The 21,986-nt window shown below is 38.9% G+C and overlaps 1 protein-coding gene across 4 annotated transcripts in view; it reads left to right on the forward strand.

Moving 5' to 3' along the window:
* The window catches only part of LOC138741133 (coatomer subunit delta), a 31,489-nt gene extending 15,485 nt beyond the window's left edge, over window positions 1-16,004 (forward strand). For all 4 annotated transcript variants that reach the window (XM_069894721.1, XM_069894719.1, XM_069894720.1 and 1 more), the window contains 8 exons: window positions 1,042-1,221; window positions 3,772-3,977; window positions 5,648-5,806; window positions 7,965-8,130; window positions 10,526-10,673; window positions 12,294-12,402; window positions 12,927-13,131; window positions 15,353-16,004. In XM_069894721.1, the coding sequence (XP_069750822.1) occupies window positions 1,042-1,221; window positions 3,772-3,977; window positions 5,648-5,806; window positions 7,965-8,130; window positions 10,526-10,673; window positions 12,294-12,402; window positions 12,927-13,131; window positions 15,353-15,442 (1,263 nt within the window). In that variant the 3' untranslated portion in view covers window positions 15,443-16,004. The remainder of the gene's footprint in view (window positions 1-1,041; window positions 1,222-3,771; window positions 3,978-5,647; window positions 5,807-7,964; window positions 8,131-10,525; window positions 10,674-12,293; window positions 12,403-12,926; window positions 13,132-15,352) is intronic.
* Window positions 16,005-21,986: the final 5,982 nt, after the last annotated feature.

A 21,986-nucleotide genomic window follows, 5' to 3' on the forward strand; every position in this document is an offset into this window, starting at 1 on the left:
GTGTAAATAATTCAGCAGGAACCATGATTTCTATCCTTGTATGATTTTATAACATTGGTGATTTGAAACAACAGCTGCAAATTACATGAGTACTCAGCCTTCCATTCTGTACACGTTAGATTCACAATAATGTTACTGGGGCTGGTGTGCTTAACATACACGGGTACTCAGCCTTCCATACTGTGCACGTTAGATTCACAATAATGTTACTGGGCTGGTGTGCTTAAACTATAAAGAAAGGCTGGGATCGCTCTACCTGAACCACAGGGTAAGAAGGGGTTGGAGGTGGAGATAAAATGTTGCAGCAGTTTATATAATTGTGAAAGGCATGGATCAGGTAAATAGTCTTTTTAACCATGTTGGAGTGTCTAAAGCTAGAGAGCATAGATTTAAGATGGGAGGAGAATAATTTGGGGATCTGAGGGGCAGGATTTTCCCCACAGAGGGAAGAGGTGGGCATATAGAATGAGGTGCCAGAGTAAGGGGTAAAGGTGATAAATTGTAATACTTAAAAGCCATTTGGATAGGCACGTGGATTTGAGGGACTTCAACTTAATGCAGACAAATGAGACCGACTAGCTTGGGTAGACAATTTAGATGCACAGCACATTATCGAGCCTGTGTCACCCTATTAACCTAATTGGGAGAGGAAACCCATGCAGACACAGAGAGAACATACAAACTCCTCACAGACAGTGTGGGATTTGAATCCTGGTCCCAATTGCTGGTGCTGTAACAGTGTTGCACTAACTGCTACCCGAACCATGCTGCCCCAACTTGTTGGTGTGGACAAGTTGAGCGAAAGGGTTTATTTATGTGCTGTAAAACTGACTCAATATGAAAATTTTAATATATGCTAATTGATTAAAGTTGGTTTCCTGTATAATTATTTCCTGAATCTGTATAAATAATCTGTATAACTGAAGGATTTAAATTCCTTGAAAGCTGAGTTTACAAGCCATAGTCAAACAACACTGAAATTTAGTTTTTTTTCCTCTGCTTTACTAATATTTACTTATTAAATTGCTATTTGTTTTGTAGATTCCAGAGTATTGTAGAGTGCTGGAAGAGAGTGAAATATCAGAACATTGTTTCGATCTAATCTTTGCCTTTGATGAGATTGTGGCACTCGGTTACCGTGAGAATGTCAATCTAGCCCAGATCAGAACATTTACAGAAATGGATTCCCATGAAGAGAAAGTTTTCCGTGCTGTTCGAGAGGTAACTGATGTAAAAATGAATAATATGTAGGGGTTCATTGAAATTATAAAAATGATAAGTAGGAAGAGATTTGTTATCAACCTCTTCCAATCAACTTGTTGTATTTACTATATTGTAATTTAATTTGTTTCAGTGGATATAAAAATCTTGCGCCAGAGACAGTAAATGATTTTGTCCAGTCCCCATCTGATCCAATTATTCTGTGGCATTTAGACAGTCACTTAAATAGGCCAGGTTTAAAAGGATGTGGTCCCAGTGCACACAAATGAGATTGTTAGCAAAAGATAAAATGGTTGGCATGGATATGCCTGGATAAAGACTACTCCAACTTGACATCATGCAGGCCAAAACATCCTAATTGTTTGGTACTCCTTCCACAACTTGAAACATTTATTCCAGAACCAGTAACATGCAGTGTGTACCCTTTACAAAATGAACCGCAGTTACTTGAGTAGGTTAGATCAGCCACTTAAATCTGCAGTGTTGCCCACCATTCCCCCACCCCAACATGGAGGCTGCAGCAGATTTAAGGGGGAGACACAAACTGAAATCTTGAAGTGCTTTTTATGTAGTAGAGTAGTGCAAAAGAGACCAACTCAACATGACTGCTTCACAGGGAAGGAGGGCCCCATAAACTTTGAGCAGAGTCTTAAAGGGGTCATAGCCGAAAAAGATTGAGAATGGTTGGGTTAGTTGACCATGCTTTCATCCACTCTTCTTTCTTTTTTTTTCTTTTTTTTTTGGCTTGGCTTCGGACGAAGATTTATGGAGGGGGTAAAAAGTCCACGTCAGCTGCAGGCTCGTTTGTGGCTGACAAGTCCGATGCGGGACAGGCAGACACGATTGCAGCGGTTGCAAGGGAAAATTGGTTGGTTGGGGTTGGGTGTTGGGTTTTTCCTCCTTTGCCTTTTGTCAGTGAGGTGGGCTCTGCGGTCTTCTTCAAAGGAGGTTGCTGCCCGCCAAACTGTGAGGCGCCAAGATGCACGGTTTGAGGCGTTATCAGCCCACTGGCGGTGGTCAATGTGGCAGGCACCAAGAGATTTCTTTAGGCAGTCCTTGTACCTTTTCTTTGGTGCACCTCTGTCACGGTGGCCAGTGGAGAGCTCGCCATACAACACGATCTTGGGAAGCCGATGGTCCTCCATTCTGGAGACGTGACCCATCCAGCGCAGCTGGATCTTCAGCAGCGTGGACTCGATGCTGTCGACCTCTGCCATCTCGAGTACTTCGACGTTAGGGGTGTAAGCGCACCAATGGATGTTGAGGATGGAGCGGAGACAACGCTGGTGGAAGCGTTCTAGGAGCCGTAGGTGGTGCCGGTAGAGGACCCATGATTCGGAGCCGAACAGGAGTGTGGGTATGACAACGGCTCTGTATACGCTTATCTTTGTGAGGTTTTTCAGTTGGTTGTTTTTCCAGACTCTTGTGTAGTCTTCCAAAGGCGCTATTTGCCTTGGCGAGTCTGTTGTCTATCTCATTGTCGATCCTTGCATCTGATGAAATGGTGCAGCCGAGATAGGTAAACTGGTTGACCGTTTTGAGTTTTGTGTGCCCGATGGAGATGTGGGGGGGCTGGTAGTCATGGTGGGGAGCTGGCTGATGGAGGACCTCAGTTTTCTTCAGGCTGACTTCCAGGCCAAACATTTTGGCAGTTTCCGCAAGGCAGGACGTCAAGCGCTGAAGAGCTGGCTCTGAATGGGCAACTAAAGCGGCATCGTCTGCAAAGAGTAGTTCACGGACAAGTTTCTCTTGTGTCTTGGTGTGAGCTTGCAGGCGCCTCAGATTGAAGAGACTGCCATCCGTGCGGTACCGGATTTAAACAGCGTCTTCATTGTTGGGGTCTTTCATGGCTTGGTTCAGCATCATGCTGAAGAAGATTGAACCACTGACATGGTCTTTGCCCTCAGACAGCTCCAAGAAAAGTGCAGAGAACAAAACAAAGGACTCTACATCACCTTTGTTGACCTCACCAAAGCCTTCGACACCGTGAGCAGGAAAGGGCTTTGGCAAATACTAGAGCGCATCGGATGTCCCCCAAAGTTCCTCAACATGATTATCCAACTGCACGAAAACCAACAAGGTCGGGTCAGATACAGCAATGAGCTCTCTGAACCCTTCTCCATTAACAATGGCGTGAAGCAAGGCTGTGTTCTCGCACCAACCCTCTTTCATCCACTACCACCAAAGAAAAAGACAAGACCATTGAACTAGCTGTGCTGGAAGATGAGTCCCATACCATCCGTATCACTATCCTTTCTCCTCACTGGGTGTAGATCCTGTCACTCTTGCCAATGGCATGGTACCTACCCCCTGTCAGAAGAACTGCACAGGTTCAAGGAAGCTCTCACCACCACTCTGAGGGTAATTAGGAATAGGCAATTGATGTCCGTCCCGTCCCCCGTTCCTCCCCCATGAAAACATTTTTTAAAAGATAATGCCATTTACATTTGGAGACCTTTCGAAAATGCAATTCCTATTTGTGGTGAATATTCTGTGAAACTTGTACAGTATGGGCTTTGTTAATTTGTTAGTGTTGCCTTTCCTTTTGAGACACAAGAACGAGAAGCAAAAGCAGAGATGCGCCGAAAGGCTAAGGAATTGCAGCAGGCTCGCAGGGATGCAGAGAGACAAGGGAAGAGAACCTCGGGCTTTGGAGGATTTGGCAGTGGAGGGATCTCAAGCAGCTCTGCTGCTTCCATGATAACGGACACTATCATTGAACCAGAGAAACCGAAGATGACACCAGCAGTGATGAGGTGGGTTGCCACTATCTGCAGGGTCTAATTAATACGGAAAGCTCTACTCATGAAGAAGCTAATTGATTCGGAGAATATGAATGACTTTTTTTTGGTATCAGGGCACACTCATCACCATTGGTGTAAGCTCCTCTACTTATGACCTGCATTATATCTTTTTTTATTCATTGCAATTGTTTTTCAATGCTGAGTGATTACTGATTTTATAAAAAACTAGTTTGCTAGTTTCCTTCCAATTTGTCAATCTAAATCCTGGGCAATATGTGCCCAGGCTTTAGCTTCAAGAAAATGTTGGCGTAACAAAAATCTCGCATTAGAAAAGTTCAATTTTCATGATTCTGCAAAATGGTAACTTGGAAGATGATTCAGTTTGTATTGATTTGAAAAATTATTGGAATGAAAGGCAGCTGCGGGGTTGACATTTGCACTTGCCGTCACTATGCAATGATTTGTAATGGGTGGGGGGGGGGGGAAGCAGATTCATTCATTTTGACTTTAACTTTTATTTGCATATACAAGGTCATTTCTTATTTCTCAATTCCCACCCCCCCCCCCCCCCCCCCCCCCACCAAAGTTTACAGATAATTTATGTACTTTTAGGGTGTGTGTTTTAATGCTTGGGCACATTTGCTAAAATAGTGATGATTACATTTTTAGCTTTTGCTCAGCAGGGCTGATTTCAGTGATTGGTTTGTCTTTCATACTTGTAAATTATAAAGATAAGTAAAATCTTGAATAGGTTTCAATACATAGCAGGCAAAGGTGTGGCAATGATCTCCATGATCAGGTTATGGACTATTTACCAATGGTCAAGAACCCTTATTTAATTTTGGTATAATTCTTCTGTCTTGAAGATATTAAAATACTAGTTTTTGAACTATTCATAAACAGTTAGATCAATATAGCTTGAAATTTTGGTCCATGACTTCAGATGTATTGGCATGAGAGGTTTTTTTTTAAAGACAAATTATTATAATTAATTAGATCCTGAAGGTGTCTGAAATCACTTGAGTAAAGAGACGGTAATATTTTGTCTCTGCAGCTTTCCTTACCTGCTAACTGAGACATTTAAATTTATTATTGTGGGATAGCTTGTAAAATAGTTGATCATTCCTTGGCCTGTTTCCGTTTGTGGGGAAAAATGTTAGTTGTGATATATTATGGATCAAACCTATGCCATTTTAAACCCATTATCACTTGTGTTCTCTTGTGGATTAAGGGCTGATGCAGCAGGGCTTGCGTGTGAAGCTGGTTTATATATAATCAGGTACGGTGTGCTTCAATTGCTCTCAGTAATGCATGGGAAGGGGGCCCTTCCTGCAACACCCAATATACGGTAGCCTATTGAGTTGAAGGCCCTTTTTGTTTTCATTATTCAGATTGCTTCTGCTTACCTTGGCTTGATTGTGGTGTCACTGTGTGCATAGTAGACTAAAATGTTGACAGATGTACTATATTGGTACAGCTGTTCAGTTAGTGTACTGAACCAAACAGTTTTTTGGGGAAAGGACTGCATTGTCTTAAAAGTTCTATTTGGGAAAACTGGTTGAATTACATAAGCAAATGTGAAAATATTGGCATGTCAAATGGTAAGCTGATTGAGTTCATAATTAAATCCAGGATTTATTACTCCAACTCTAAAATGCATTCATATCCATTTGTTTCTTCAGACCTTCAGGTCCAAGCAAAGCCTTAAAACTTGGAGCGAAAGGAAAAGATGTGGAGAATTTCGTAGATAAACTGAAATTAGAAGGAGAACAAATCAGTTCCTCAATGAAGCGTTCGTCAGAAGCAGCTAAAGTGCTGTCACCTCCCATTAATGTAGAAAGGTCAGTTTTGGTCTTTGATTTTTATGTGAACAGTCTTAATTTAGAACATATAAATCTACAGCACAATATTGGCCCCTTGGCCCACAGTTTTGTTCCAACCTAATAACCTTTTTTAAAAACTGCTGAGAATAACCATTTTTATCAGTTCCATATACCTATCCAATAGTCTATATCAGTGGCTTTCAACTGCCCCCATAAACTCACATAAGTGCTCTGTGATTGGCAAGGGATTGCTTAAGGTGGTATGTGAGTGGGAGAGAAGGTTGAAAATCACTGCTCTAGACCCAATTGTTACTGAAATATTTTGCTTGAGAAAAATTGTCATTGGCCCATTTCCTTTGGAGTTATGAAACTGTGCACATAATGAGTTAATTAGATTAGATTAAACAGTGGTTTTCAAACCTTTTTCTTTCCACTCACATACCACCTTAAGCAATCCCTAACTAATCACAGAAAACTTATGGCAGAGGGATTGCTTAAGGTGGAATGTGAGTATGGGGGGGCAGTTTGAAAACCACTGGTCTGTTTTTTTTTCAGAGCTGTGTTACAAGCCCAAAGGACCTCAAAACACAGCAGCAAGACATTCACCAAGACAAGTGGCTTTCAAAACAAAAGTTATTTTTAATCAACTTCAAACATGAAAATAGAATCAAACTCTTATTATACTATACTCTATACTAACCCAAATTACCCCCTTTTAATTCTAAGCGCACATGTGTGTAATGTGTGTGTAAATTCTAGAAAAGTTATTTGGTTCACAGTTCAATCTCACTTCTCCTTCTTCCAAGTTCTCTGGTTGCAGGCAATCACCATACTGTGCACAGAATTTAACATGTATAAAGTTCACCAGGCTTGGTGCTTGAAAGGTAAATGTTTACCGCTCAGGAAGGTTCTTGTAGGTTTTGCAGAGAGAGAGAGAGAGAGATTTGTTGCTCCAGGATTTCCACAACTGAGGTACCACGACTAGTCACCTCAGGGTCTTGTTGATGAAACTTGCCCCATCAGGGTCTTCTAGATAGTAATCTCTTTCTTCACGCTACCACAGAGTTCCATTCCTTCCTCTATTTCAAGAGAAACATCAGACAGATAGCACTTCCAGCCATCTACTGCTCTGGAACTTGCTTTCATCAGTTTCAAACAGTTCTCCCTGGATTGCACTTTTCATTTATTTGTCAGTGTCCCACACACTGACTGACTGACTGAGCTCAGCTCTCTCTCTTTTCCAACTGAATCTCCAAAAAGGGCATGTGACTCATGTCTTGCAAAACCCCCACCTTCTCCAGCAAACAACAGGATTTCCTTCTTCTGCTTCCATCTATTGTTAGATCAACAAAATCCAGGAGTGACCTTTCTATGAGCACTTTGCAGAAAGGGTACTGATAGACAGCATTACTCCAACAAGACAATGGTCAAGCATTTTATGACATCAGTTCAATTGACACCTACTTGTGAAAGGTGCTTACATTCTCCAGAGATCCTGAATGTGAATTCTTCAGTCTTTCAAATAAGATCTGTTTTAAAATGTGTGTATGTACGTGACCTACTGTAAATCTTATAAATTCTCCCCAAATATTAATATTGTTACAACTGATATACTTTATTATTAAATACGTTTTCTAGTTGCTATCAGGCTTTTCTTACCAATTGCATATTCTACAGTCTTATCACTCATATCCTGGCTTGTCTGTGGTAAATGCAGAAATACTTTTCCACTGATGAGTAAAGTTATTGCCACCCATGCTTGTTGGCCAAGCCAGTGAGTGAAGTACGGTTCCCTGATCAGTGGATGTGATCTTCATACAACTGCAAGGAAAATGATGAAGGAAGCAGCACTATAAATGGCTTTTTTTAAAAAACCTTTAATCTGTCGGTGAAACATTCTCCTTGAATTTGGCTCCATCTTGCCACGTAGGGTGTGAAATTAATCAACAAACTCCAAACAGAATGGTAGAAGCTGAGAACTGTGAACATTATGTTGTTGCTTGAAGAGCAGTAAGGAAGAAAATCCACAATTATCTATAGCTCAGAAATTTAATTCTGGTTTGTATTGAGATGCTTTTTTCTCTACTCTAAATTCATTGTCCTTTATCATAATTGAAGTTGCCATCATGATGACATAAGCTCTTTATAATTGATATTTTCCTGACAACCTATGTAGTGTACATCTGAAGATTGAAGAGAAAATATCATTGGTATGTGGCCGGGATGGTGGCTTGCAAAACATGGAGGTGCATGGTATGATCATGTTGCGGGTTACTGATGAAAAGCAGGGGCGAATTCGACTTCAAGTGGAGAACGATGATAAAAAGGGAATTCAGCTGCAGGTAACAGCAATAGCATATGCACGAGGTATCTTTTTAATCATTTGCAACTATAGAATTGATGTCCCGGTTGTTTTGGCTGTTTGGTAACTGAACAGTCTCTGATTAAAACTGCCCTTGTCACACTAATCAGAGACTATTCCAATGCCACAAAGGAATTAACTGTACTATTATTAAGTCACTTTTGCACTAGGATAATTGATTATTTATCATCAATCTATTTTTTGTCCCTTTTTAATTCAGTTAAGTATACTATTGTAGTGTACTTTTTGTAGATTCTTTACAAGGTTCAGCGACAGCAAGAATTTTTTTCCCCTGCTTATGTACAATGTATGTGATAATAAACACTTATTATCATAATTTGGTCCCTTGTGAACTATTGAGTCATGTAAAGTACCTGCTTTCTACCCCCCCCCCCCCCCCCCCGCCAAATTGCGCATATAGTGGTCTTAAATTACAAAAGCAGTTTGGGATCATGTCACAAAAGATATGTGAATGACCTACAATTTTGTCAGGGATAGAGTTCAAGCAATCTCTTATGGGGTACAGGGACAGTAAGGTTAAAAGGATTTAGATCATTGGCGGCTGAAGGCATAGTCACCCATGACAGAGCAATTATTGAGGTCTCAAGACTAAGACTGGAGGAGTGCAAATAACTTGAGATTGGGAGAACTGTAGGCAATTTGTTGATGAAGGATTTTAAAATTAGGGTGCTGCTGAGAGCCTTTGTAGGTGGTTGAGCTCCAATCTGTTAGTTGAATAATTAGAACAGTGGAAATTAGAGATTTCTATTTTGGATAATTTTGTGTTTGATGGTGATAGATTGAGGGAGAAGTGTTGGGAATGTTAACTCTTGGAATGGGTGAAGGTAAATCAATAAATGGAGGGAAAGCAGAATCAAGCATGCTTGTAATGGCAAAATAGACAGTAATGGTACAGGTAAGTTGTTGAACCTCACCCTGAAATCAAAGACGAGCAATTTTGTTCTACCTCAAGCAGGTTGTGGTGAACAGGCTGGAGTATGCATCTAGAGAATAGTTTTGTGAAATGCCCTTAGGACTTTGGATTTTATCTTCCCAAAATTTCGCTGGATGGAAAACATTTTTGTTTGGTCAGGACTAGATATCAGACTAAGAAGTCTGGAACTTTCGAGTTTCTATAGGGATGATAAGGGATGGTTTCATGAGTCTACATGTAGAAACTAAAGCTCTGTTGATTGAGGGCTTTACAAATTGGCATGTTGGTGTGAAATTGCCTGGGATTGATAATTCCAATTGTCTCTGGTGTTCCCAACTCGGGAGACTTTTTTTAGTTTCGACCAAGCAGTCAAATATGGATTGAGCAGTTACAATTGGTCAGTAATGCAGCAATATTGGAAGAATATTACAACCCACAGCAGTGGCAGTGAGCAGGTATGGAGAGATATTTTGCCAACATGCACACATTAATGAATTAAGAGATTTCAGAATCAGAAGTTATTGTTGTGAATGTATCATGAAATTTGTTGTTTTACAGCAGCATCTCACAGGTGCAAAAATTGCTACAAATTATATCACTATAAATAAATAAATAGTGCAAAAATAAGAGGAAGAAGTGAGGTCAAGTGTGTAATTCTTTGTCCAGTCAGAAATCTGACTTTGGAAGGGAAGAAACTATTTTTGGACCATTGGGTGTACGACTTCACACTCTGGTATCTCCTTCCTGTGGTAGCAGTGAGAAGAGAGCATGGCTTGGATGGTGAGGGTCCTTGATGATAGAGACTGCTTTCTTGAGACACCGCCTCTTGTCGATGTCCTTGATGGAGTGAAGACTAATGTTCATAATGGCCCTGGCTGAGTTCACAGCTCTCTGTGGCCTCTTCCTGTCCTGGACATTGGTACCTCCACATCAGACAATGAGGCTACCAGTCAGAATGTTCTCTGTGGTACACCTGTAGAAATTTGCAAGAGCCTTTGGTGACATCCCAAATCTCCTAAACTTCTCACTAAGTTTTGCCACTGGCGAGCCTTTTTCACGATTGCCTCAATATGAAGGCCCCAGGATAGATTTATTTAGTTCCATACTGCTGAGGAAGAAATCAGACAAGTGATTAGTTATGAAGCTCTCAGAAAGTTGAAAATGAAGGGCGCAAAAATTTAAAGGACTTTGGAAAGAAAAGTTGGAAGAAGGAATATAGAGTTGTGAAAGGATTTTTTTTAAAAGAAATGGGGTGATGGAAATTTTTCAACTATGCTCTGGTGTAAAAGTGCAAACATGACCCGAGTCAATGGATTTTCATGGTTTGTATTCAAAGCTTCTTGCTGGCTCATAGTGGAACTATTCATTACCAGATCCCCAAATTATATTGATTTGCATTAAGATGATGGGATTTGGTTCTAAACTTTTTTTTTTGCATTAGACACACCCAAATGTGGATAAGAAGCTCTTCACGACAGAATCGTTGATTGGTTTAAAGAATCCTGAGAAGTCCTTCCCATTGAATAACGATGTTGGTGTCCTAAAGTGGAGGTTACAAACTACTGATGATGCCTTTATTCCCCTTGCCAGTAAGTTTAAAAATCTATATCAGCAATTATTGCTCAGGCATCTCTGTCAAACGGGACATAATGTTCTGGAAATGATAATCTGTCCTTAATCCCAGAATTCTCTTGTTTTCATTACTTCTCCCCTCTTGGATCTCACTTTTTGATTGAACTTGATGCTATTGTGTTTGAGAATACTGTGGATCATCAGAGCTTTTCTATTTTAAGATGCTATATAAATGTAAGTTTTGAGGTAACTCATGGTGCACCAAAAACAATTATTCAATGTCACCAAAACCAAGGAGTTGATTGTTGATTTCAGGGAGGGAAAATCAAATGTTTATGGTCCAGTGATCATTGGGGGAATCGGAGGGCGAGTTAATTTAAGTTTTTAGGAGTCGCCATCTCAGAGGATCTTTCATGGACCCAACACACAAATGGCATTGTGAAGAAAACAAGTCAGTGCCTATACTCCCCTAGGAGTTTACGGAGGCTCGGTATGACATTGGAAACCCTGGCAAATTTCTACATGTGTGGTGGAAGGTGTGCTGATTGGCTGCATCACGGACTGGTATGGGGACACCATGGAGCATTAAGCCCTGAAAAATGGTAGTGGACACAACCCAGAACATCACAGGTAAAACCCTCCCCACCATTGAGAACATCTACAGGCAACACTGCAGTCGGAGAGCAGCAGCATTCATCAAAGATCCACATCACCCAGCACTCGCTCTGTTATCACTGCTACCAGAAGGAAAGAGGTACAGGTGTCCCAAAGCTCTCACCATCAGGTTCAGGAACAGCTGCTACCCCTCCACCATCAGACTCCTCAACAACTCGATCAGGGTCTCATTTAAAGACTCTTACACTTTATTGATTTTTCTTTTCCTCTGTATTGCACAGTTTGTTGACATTTCTTTGTTTGCCATTTATATGTTGAGTACAGTTTTGTGCACCATCAATAAGTGGTAATTTTGCCTCGCCTGTAGGGGGGGGGGGGTGGAGAGAAGTAATCTCAGGGTTGTTATGTGATGACATGTTTGTTTTCTGACAATAAGTCTAAAATAAACCCTTTTAAATGGAAGCAGAATTTAAAAAGGTAGCTCTTGGTCCTCCAGTGGCTACAGTGAGTTGTGAATGACCTGACTTAACTGCATGAATTCTCCCCTGCATAATTTGATCTTATTGTTAAATTAGAAAATAGGAGGATCTGACTTGTGGAGAAATCATACAGGAATTTCCCAGCAACAGAATCTTTCTGCTGCATTCTGCCAACTACATTTAGCATTCATTACTAAAACTAGCTATCATTCCAATTAGAATTTTGCATTAAGAGGGTAATAAATCTCACGGTAACCAGAGAAACCTGTGAAATTATCTGGCACTTTGTTATAACTTGCCCAGGATTGATGAAATTTTACCTTGTTCAAGCTCTTTTTGTATGTTTAAAACCATTAAAATTCAACAGTATTTGGGAGGAAAATCAATTCAGGAATTCTTGTGATTCGTTATTCAGCAATGAATTGATTTAATTGGAAAGACAACTTGGGCAACTGTTTTTACAATGATCTTTTTAAAGTTGAGGGATTGCCCTTGTCTTTGAGTGATTTTTTTTTTTCTCATTACTTTCTCTTTCTGAATTAGTTAACTGTTGGCCTTCAGAGAGTGCCACTGGTTGTGATGTAAATATTGAGTACGAGTTGCAGGAGAGCAGTCTGGAACTAAATGATGTGGTCATCGCCATTCCACTTCCGTAAGTTTTTCTTTTGCCTGAAAATTTATATTTAGTTTCCTAATTATTCTTCCAGTAATACCACAAGAAGCTGCATTCCTATGGCTTCAGTTTTGCAGATGAAAGTTGGCTGCCTTGTTCTTGGAAATTTTAGAGGCAAGTTAAAAATATCAGTAATACTGCTGCAAAACCTCAAGTTTTGTGGCCATAAATTCTGATTCTAATGCTTTCTAAACATTAAACCAGTTCAATGATAATGCTCTGAAATTGAAAATTGTGGTGAATCCCAATCAACTAAAAACATTCAACAGGTATTTGGTGCAGAAAGATGTTTTGGGCTGACCACCTTTTGTCTTGAACTGGAAAAATTGTTTGTTTTGCCAGATATTTTGCTACCTGTTAAATGCGGCAGCAGTGTTTCTTTCAGATGTGGAATATCTTAGCTAAACAGGAAAGTCTGCAGATCTTAGTTTTCCATCCTGCTATTAAAATAAAACATTCAAGCACTTGCATAACACCAACCCAGTAACTTTTGTTCTTTCTAGGGCTGGTCCTGGAACTCTTTTAATTAGCGAAGTGGAGGGAGAGTATCGCCACGACAGCCGGAAGAACCTTCTCGAATGGTGTCTGCCTGTCATTGACGCCAAAAATAAATCTGGCAGCATGGAGTTCAGTTTTGCAGGGCAGCCCAATGACTTCTTCCCAATCAATGTGTCCTTTGTGTCTAAAAAGAACTATTGCAATATACAGGTATGAATTCTGATCATTTTTGAAATGGTCTGCCAATTCAGGAAGCCTTTTTTAGGTTTTTGCTTGTGCAGGATATCAAATTAGAAGAATTTATGCACCCAATTTTTTTTTATTAGATACAACTTCTTCAAGTTGTCCCTTCATGTTCAGATTTATTATCATCTGATTGCAGGAATAGGGAGAGTTTAAAGAAATAATTGGGTCAGCACAACATTGAGGGCCGAAGGGCCTGAACTGTGCTGCAGTGTTCTATGTTCTACAGCATTCTCTGGTCCACACAACCAGACATAACACACCTACAGATAAAGAGTTTGTTACAATTTTCCTAATTCTCTCCCTATTTATGAAGTACATGTAAAGATGCTTTACTGTGCATTACAGATTTGTAAGAGCACCATGGTTGCATTTACTCAACCATCAGCCCAGATTTTTGGGCTAATTAATGAGACATGGAAATTCAAACCTTGCCATAGTGATGAGGGAGTTTCAATTAAATTGATTAAATTTTCTCAGTGGTGATAATGACATTTATTGCAAAGGCCCATCTGGTTCATGAATATTTTTGGAGTAGGAAGTTGACCGTCTTGCTCAGTCACCCTTTGTGACTCTAGACACACAGCAGTATGATCTGCTGAAACACAACCTGATCCAGCACTTGATGATGGACAACAGACACTGCTCATGCCAGTGTTACCAACATCCCATGTGCAGATATTTTGGAAGCATTTAATTGAGCTCCATTGCTGCTTCTACTGCAACAGCAAGTGACCTTAAAGCTAAGTATTTAGTACAACTTTGCAAATTTTAAGATTGTTATCTATTTCTGGAATTTGAGGTATAAATGACTTGAATACTCTCCAATAAAAATTCGAGAACTAAAACCCTTTTTCCCTTGGGGTTACTATACAGTGGTCCGTGTGGGTGTGGGTGTCGAGGGGGGTGGTGTGAGAGTGAGAGAGAGAGTGATTGGCTTTGCCCCGTGTTGAGACTTGCCATTGAATTGCCGAACTGTGCCTCGTGATGAGCATCACATGGTTATCCATGTTAGTGAGGAATTTTGGAATTTTTGTTTGAAGCAATCACAAGTAGGATAGAAATAGGAGATGTTGTGGATGTTTTGTATTTGGACTTTTAAAAGGCCTGCAACAAGGTGCCACACATGAGGCTGCTGAACAAGATGAGAGCCCATGGAATTACAGGAAGGATACTAACATGGGTAGAGCATTGACTGTTCAGCAGGAATAAAGGGAACTTATTCTGGTTGGCTACCGATTACTAGTGAAGTTCCGCAGGGTTTGGTGTTGAGGCAGCTTCTTTTTGTGTTGTATATAAATGATTTTGATTATGGAATAGATGGCTTTGTGCCTGAATTTGAAGTTGATACTAAAATAGATGGTAGGGCGGGTGGTGCTGAGGATATGGAAAGGCTGCAGAGAGACTTGGATAGATTAGGAGAATGGGCAAAGAGGTGGTAGATGAAATACAATTGTTGGAAAGTGTACAGTCATACCCTTTAGTAGAAGAAATAGATGGGCAGACTCTTATTTAAATGGTTAGAAAATTAAAAGTTCCGAGGTGCAAAGGGACTTGAGAGTGCAAGTTTGAGTTGGTGGTGAAGTTGAATGCAATATGAAATTTATTTCTACCAGGGATGTGATGTTGAGACTCAATAAAGCACTGGTGAGAGTTCACTTGGTTTTTTGTGTACAGTTTTGGGTGCCTTATTTGAGAAAGGCATGCTGGTGGTGGAGAGGGTTCTGAGATTTACAAAAATGATACCTGGAATGAAAGAGTTATACGAAGAACATTTATCAGCCCTTTGGCTATACTTGTTTGAATACAGAAGGATAATTGTGGACCTCAGAGACATTTTGAATGCTGAAAGGCTGGACAGAGTAAATGTGGCAAGGTTGTTTCCCATGGTAGGGGAGTCTCTGACAAAAGGGCACAACTTCAGGATAAATGGGTGTTAATATAAAACAGATACAGAAATATTTAATTGGTCAGAATGCTATGTATCTGTGGAAGCAAGGTTGTTGGGTGTATTTAAGGCAGAGATTGACAGGTATTTGATTGGTCAGGGCATCAAAGGTTACATGGAGAGGGCCAGGGAGTGGGCCTGAGTAGGAGGATCAGCTCATGATAGAATGGTGGAGCAGACCCATGGGCAACTTCTGCTCCTAAATCTTGTGAAATGAATTTTTTTCCCCTTCTTCCATAGGTGAGTGGAATAAATCATGTTGACAGCAACAGTCCAGTGAGGTTCTCCCTGGAAACCATGTTTTTGGTTGACAGATATGAAATATTGTAAAATCAACTTCCAAGAAATATCCAGAGAACATGCGAGCAGGTATCACTGAGCTGCATACAAGAATGGAGACCATAAACTTCATAAAAATATTGCACAGTGTATAGGGGGAAGATTCTGACTGCTTAAACAGCAATGTGGTTTATTATCTGTTGTCCAAACATGCTGACTGTGACTATTCTCAGATCACAAAAGGAGTTTGATATTAATACTTTAATTAACCAACAAGAAAATATGTTTTTGTTTTTAAAAGGAGGGTGTGGAGGTGAGAGGGATGACATTTGGTAGCATCTACAACATCTTGTATGTCAACCACACAACCCCTTATTCCCTATTGTATTGCCTTGTTGGCTGTAATTATCATTTTAGGCCTTTTTTTTTTTGTTGAATTAGTTTTCAAAGTGAAGTGAATATTATTTTTTTGTTCCTTGATTTGGATGAAAAATTATCAATGAATTTTGTAGCCCTGTAAAATGTATGAGGGAATATGACAACATTCCAATGTAAAAAGACTTTAAAAAAAAAATGTAATCTTTAAGATGATTAAAAGTATATTATAAAACAATGTTATGTTATGTTCCTTTGTGGGCGTAAGGCTTGTCATAATTTTCATCTTGGAGGCATGAGCAGGTATACCACCCGTGCATGAAAATTGCTTCTCTGAACTGGGTGCAACAAGTGGTGGTGGTATGAATTGGATGCTGGGACTGTAGTGGTCTGGTCCTTGTCAAATTCCGCAAGTATTAAGTTTTAAATTGTACAATAACCAGCCTTCCTGAGAAACATAATGGAATTTATTTTAATGCAAGCATTCAATATTTTCTGCAGTTTGTCCTGGATCTTCCTAATCATTTCATGCAATCATCATTTGTTTTTCCTCATTTCTTGAGGTTTAACTGTTTTCAGAACATGGTTTCACTTGCTTTTTAATTTTTATTCTGTACCTTGGGAAATTTGACAGCGTTTTCATGAATGAGGTCTCATAGACTGCCACAAAAGAAAATGAGGGATTTACGCCATGGATGAATCAATGCTCTGCAGAAGTTTTGAAATGAAAATAAATTGTAGTTAATGGTGCTGAGGAGTAATCAGCCTAAAATTTCATTCTCTGCTGATATTTTGAGTAGCTAATCCGGGATGCAGTGTTCCCATGGCTCCAAGTACTGTTCATTAAGAAAAAGGAAGGAAATCTCTGTACATGGAGATAAACTGGTATTTGTTGGCAGTAGGTTTTTTTTAAAAAAAGCAGCTGTAAAGCAAAATTTAAGCTTCAAACACTCGTCTGCTTGATTTGTTTTCTGTACAGTATTTTTCTATGGACCCTCCGCTCTTGCCATCTAATTCTAGCCGAGCTTCACCCAACAAGGCATTCGTGAACATTTTTTAAAATCCAACCTCTGTATTTACTTTCAAACTGCTCATTTTGGGATGTATGATTGGTGTTGCGGTTAGGGCAATCCTATTACACCACCAGCAACCTGGGTTCAAATCCATTGCTGTCAGTAAGGAGATTGTATGTCTTCTCATTGTTCGCCTGGGTTTCCTCCCGGTGCTCTTCACTTTCCTTCTACATTCCAAAGACCTGTTGGGTTAGAAAGTTAATTGGTCATGTGGGTGTACTTGGCCAGAAGGGTCTGTTACTGTGCTCTATCTCTAAATTATTTTTAAAAAGTTAAGATTTTTTACCTCAAATTTTGAACTTGTTTCTCTAAATTATTGATATTTAACTTGATTTTTGTCAGATTTAAGGTGGAGGAGAGAATATGAAAACTGAACACTCATCTAGACTACATCAATTACACCTCATTCAACCCCCCCTCCCCCACCCAAACTAAACTCTCATGTCGGGCATCCACCTTGAGACCGGCTACAGAGCATAAAGAAAAATGGGAACTTATCTTTCAGACAGCAGCCCTAAAAGGCTGCTCCAGCATCCCATTAATTTCCAGAGTAGCCTCGTAGTGCCCTCCGGATCCAATGGCACCACCTGTCATCAATACTCTGGTTCCCAGAACAGTTCCAGCTGCATGAGGTATTTATGGGTAGGGAAGACGGCTATTGCTCTGCTACTTTTTGAGCCACAGACAGTGGCTGACGAAGGCCACCCCTGACTTGGAGGGAAAAATTCAACTAATCTATTAGCTAACAATTCTGATGCAATTTTATAACCTGTATTCAATAATATAGGTCTATATGAGAAAAGCTGTAAACAATCTCCTTTTTTGGAATTATAGTTATTAATGCTTTTTAAATATTCTGATAAATCATGAACCTCTCATTTGATTTAATACTTCCATTAATAGAGGTATTAATAACTCCTAAAACTATAAAATTCTGGTGGAAAACCATCTTCATCTGGCACCTTATTATTCTGTAAAGACATTAGGATCTCATAAACTTCTATTTCTGAAAAAATTCTCGGATAGTCTTAACTTTTCATCCTCTGTTAACACCAATAATTTAACTTGTCTCAAATAATCTCTTATTATCTTTCATAGATTCTGAATGATAGTTTAGCACATATGTCTTTAAAATTATCATTTATTTCCTTCATTTTATAAGTTAACTGTCTTGATAATTTCTTAGTTGCAATTATTGTTCTAGAATTATGTCCTGTTTTTAACTGCCATGCTAAAACTTTGAGCCCTTTCACCCAACTAATAATATTTTTCTCGTGTTCTCATTATATCTCGCTCTACTGTCTGCACAGCATTAAGTCTTAATTTCTTCAATTCTTTTCTCATCTTTATGTATGAATTTCCTTCTCCAATTTCATTATTTCTTTATCTAATATTATTTCTTTCATATTCTTTCTTTATTTTTGAAGTATAACTTATTATTTGACCTCAAATATGCCTTTGTTGAATCCCATAATATAAACTTATTCGCAACTGTATCTTTATCAGTACCTAAAAAAATTATCTGTTGCTTCATATAATCAAAAAAATTCTCTTTTCTTCAACAAAGTTGTATTTAACCTCCGTCTAGAACCTAATTTTTGCTCTTCAAATAAAATAGACAAAATTAAAGGTGAATGATCTGATAAAACCTGCACTTAATATTTCACTTTTTTATCTATATAGTTGTGCAGAAATTAAAAACATATCTATCTGTGAACATTTTTTAAATCAAAAAGAATAAAAAATAATTTTCATTTGGGTGGATTTTTCTCAAAATATCCATTAAATCCATATCTTACATCAAATCTGTTACCATTTTTGCTACCTTATTTTTCACCATTTTATCTCCTCTATCTAATTTAGAGTCCAAAGCAAAATTAAAGCCCCTCCCAACATAACTTTTACCTTGGCATTTGATAAATTCATGAAGACATCTTGCATAAATATACCATCATCTATATTTGGTGCATATATATTCATTGAGGTCCATTGTTCTGAATAAATCTGGCAATTTACCATAACTTCTCTTCCCGCTACATCTATTCTAATATCCAATATTTTAACTGGTAAATTTTTATTAATTAATATTACTGTACCTCTGCCTTAGAATTAAAAGATGATGCTATTACTGTCCATACCTAATCTCTTTAATTTTTGATGTTCCTTTTCCGACATGTTTCCAGTAAAAAAGCTCTTTTAATTTTTTCATATAAACTAATATTTTTTTGTTTTATTTGATTCTGAATCCCATTAATATTAATACTAATAAAATTCAATTTATCAGCCATCTAATCTTTCATAAAATCCAATAACCATCCAACTTTCCATCTCCACTCCTCCCACATCCAAAATACTAACTAAATATTTCATAATACAATTGTTAAATTCAGGTTATATTAAAGAGAAAAAGGAAACAAAGAACAGAAACCTTATATCCCCACCACCCCACCCCCCCCACCAAGGCGTACATTGTTAACAATACGTCTTTACACCCCTGATCTGTCGGAGTTGTGATCAAAACCACACCCACTTGCTAGATTCTATTAGAGACCAGGCTTATACTCCCACCTAACTCCCTCGAAATATTATACTATCTCTTGTGCCTCAAATTTACTCAAACTTTACAGAGATCTATCGGGGGAAAAAACTGTCCTCCCTAATACTCTCTCTCCTAAACATATTTCATTATATCCCCAATCTTTCACTACCTCTCTCTTCAAATATCTTCCAGTTCTTGTCTTATTTTCTCAGGCAGTGAATTTGCAAACACTTTCACTTCATTGGGTTCTGTAAAATAATTTTTTTTTAAATTGTTTTTGCCCTCAGGAACAAAAACCTTTTAAGATTGCTGGGTACCTTAAAACAAAAGGGTATCCTTTTTTCCATAGCACATTTTTTTTTAACAGCATTGAATTTTCTTTTTTTCAACAAATCAAAACATATCAAGGTAAAAGAAAATCTTATCATCATTATAAATCACTGGCAATTGTCTCCTTCCCTTCCTTCGCAACCACCTCCAAGATCTTATCCCTCATTTCATAACAAAGTAACGACCAGAATTGAACGTGGCTTTTGATCTGGCTACAGCTTAGATCGTAATGCTTGATGAGTTCTTTCAATCTCAATATCTCCTTGAAATTCAGTTATCCCCAAAGTTTGTGGAATCCAATGTTGTAAAAATCTCTTCATATCTTGTCCTTCAAGTTCAAAAAATTTTATATTATTTCTTCCACTGAAATTTTCTAACATATCTATTTTTTTAGTTAATTGATCTTTAGTTGTGGCCGCTTCAGCTTGAACCTTCTTCATTTGTTCTTTAATATGCTGAATTTCAAATTCATTACCTTTACGTTTTGTGTCCATCACTTCAAATTTTTGTTACATCTGCGTCAGCATTCTCGCCACCTTCTTCGTAGAACCCTTATTTTCAATTATACCCTCATTACATTTTTTAACTTCCATTGTTAACTGCAGCAAAGTTTGCTGGAAAGAATCCATATACTTCATTTCAGTTGTGGATATATAGGACTCTAATTTTCTCCTGTTTTTTGGCCAATACTCTCTGTTCAACATATATTTCTTCTTCCTGCTCCTTGATAGCTGGAGTGAACTTTTTTTAAAAATTGCCTGTTTTTTTTGTGCTCTGCACATGCTCGAGGAGTTGTGCATGCACAGTGTCACTTCACCTGTGGCAGATGGCCAATGTCAGGGGAGACCTTGTACAGTGATGTCCAAGGTCTCCCGAGCTCCAGGATTCTCACCACGGGCACCTACCCTCTGGAGAGCTCCAGGATCCTTCTTCAAGATTAGTCTCTTCTTTATCAGCTTCTTTTTCTTGTTCAAGTTCTTGAAAAGTAACAGTCAATTTATCTTTCTTAGGTGGCATTGTATATTGTTCTATAGGCCTTCCAATAGCTTCCTATTCTATTTTCTTTCAGTCAGTTCAGGTTTCTTGACTTTTTAAAAAAAAACTTTTGGAGAGAGTAGAGAATTCAAATCTAGCCCCACGTCATCACGTAGCACACGCCCAGTTTGATTCTTGTATTTTCTTCCCTTTGCTATCTTGTTCAACTTCTAAGCAGCCATACCTGCTTTTTACACAGAAATCTCGCAACGTTACCATTAAAAGAAACAGACATTAAGCCAGCTTTCATCGTTTCCACTGAAACAAACAAAATGGCATAATGCCAGGTCAGTGTGTCATTTTACACAGGAAGCCGGCATTACAGGAGCAAAAGAGGTGAGATGTGTAACGTAACAGCATCAGCATCTAGTGTGACATATTACATACCATATTTGATGGCATGTTCGACCCACTTTTTTCCACAAATATAGCTCACAAAATATTCTGCTGCTCTTGCATATGAAGTTGAAATTAGGGTATAATGGTGATTATTGTTCCTGCATGGCTCACTAGAATCACTGCTATCTATCATTGGGGTCTGGTGGCAGGCTGTTGGGGGGAAGGGAGGGGTGGTGGTGGGATCAGTGTGGAGGTTGGTGGTGAGCTGTCAGGAGATTTCTGGTGGCCCACTGTCGATTCAAGAGAGACAAGTCTGCACACAAAGGTTTCCAATCAAATGTTAATTTTATTAACAATGAACATGGAAAAATTGTAGCGAGAATAATACAATTTATAAAAGAACATGGGGAAAATATCTGCATAATTTAATAAAACATGCGCACAATTTATAAAACCATGGGAAAATCTACTGCAAGTATTGATTTATAGCAGTGAATTTCAAACCTCCACTCACATATCACTTTAAACAATCCCTATGCCATTGGTGCTCTGTGATTAGTAAGGGGGATTACTTAAAGTGATATGTGAGTGGGGGGAAAACAGGATGAGAACCACTGCTCTAGATGCAATTGTTACTGAAATATTTTGCTTGAGTAAAAATTGTAATTGGCCCATTTCCTTTGCCATTATGAAACTGCATGAGTCAATTAGGTGTGATTAAAACAGTTGTGTTCAAACTTTTAGCTTTTTACTCACTTTCCACGAAAGCAATCCCCTACTAATCACCGCTATATATCGTTGGGGACTGGTGAGGGAGCGGTAGGTTTCAAACTGAGGACAAACCCACAGACCAGCTTGCTCACAGCACAAGGTGACTGAAGACAAGGGATCAGGGTGGGGGCTG

The sequence above is a fragment of the Narcine bancroftii genome, chromosome 8 (assembly GCF_036971445.1).
Source record: "Narcine bancroftii isolate sNarBan1 chromosome 8, sNarBan1.hap1, whole genome shotgun sequence".
Classification (NCBI taxonomy): domain Eukaryota; kingdom Metazoa; phylum Chordata; class Chondrichthyes; order Torpediniformes; family Narcinidae; genus Narcine; species Narcine bancroftii.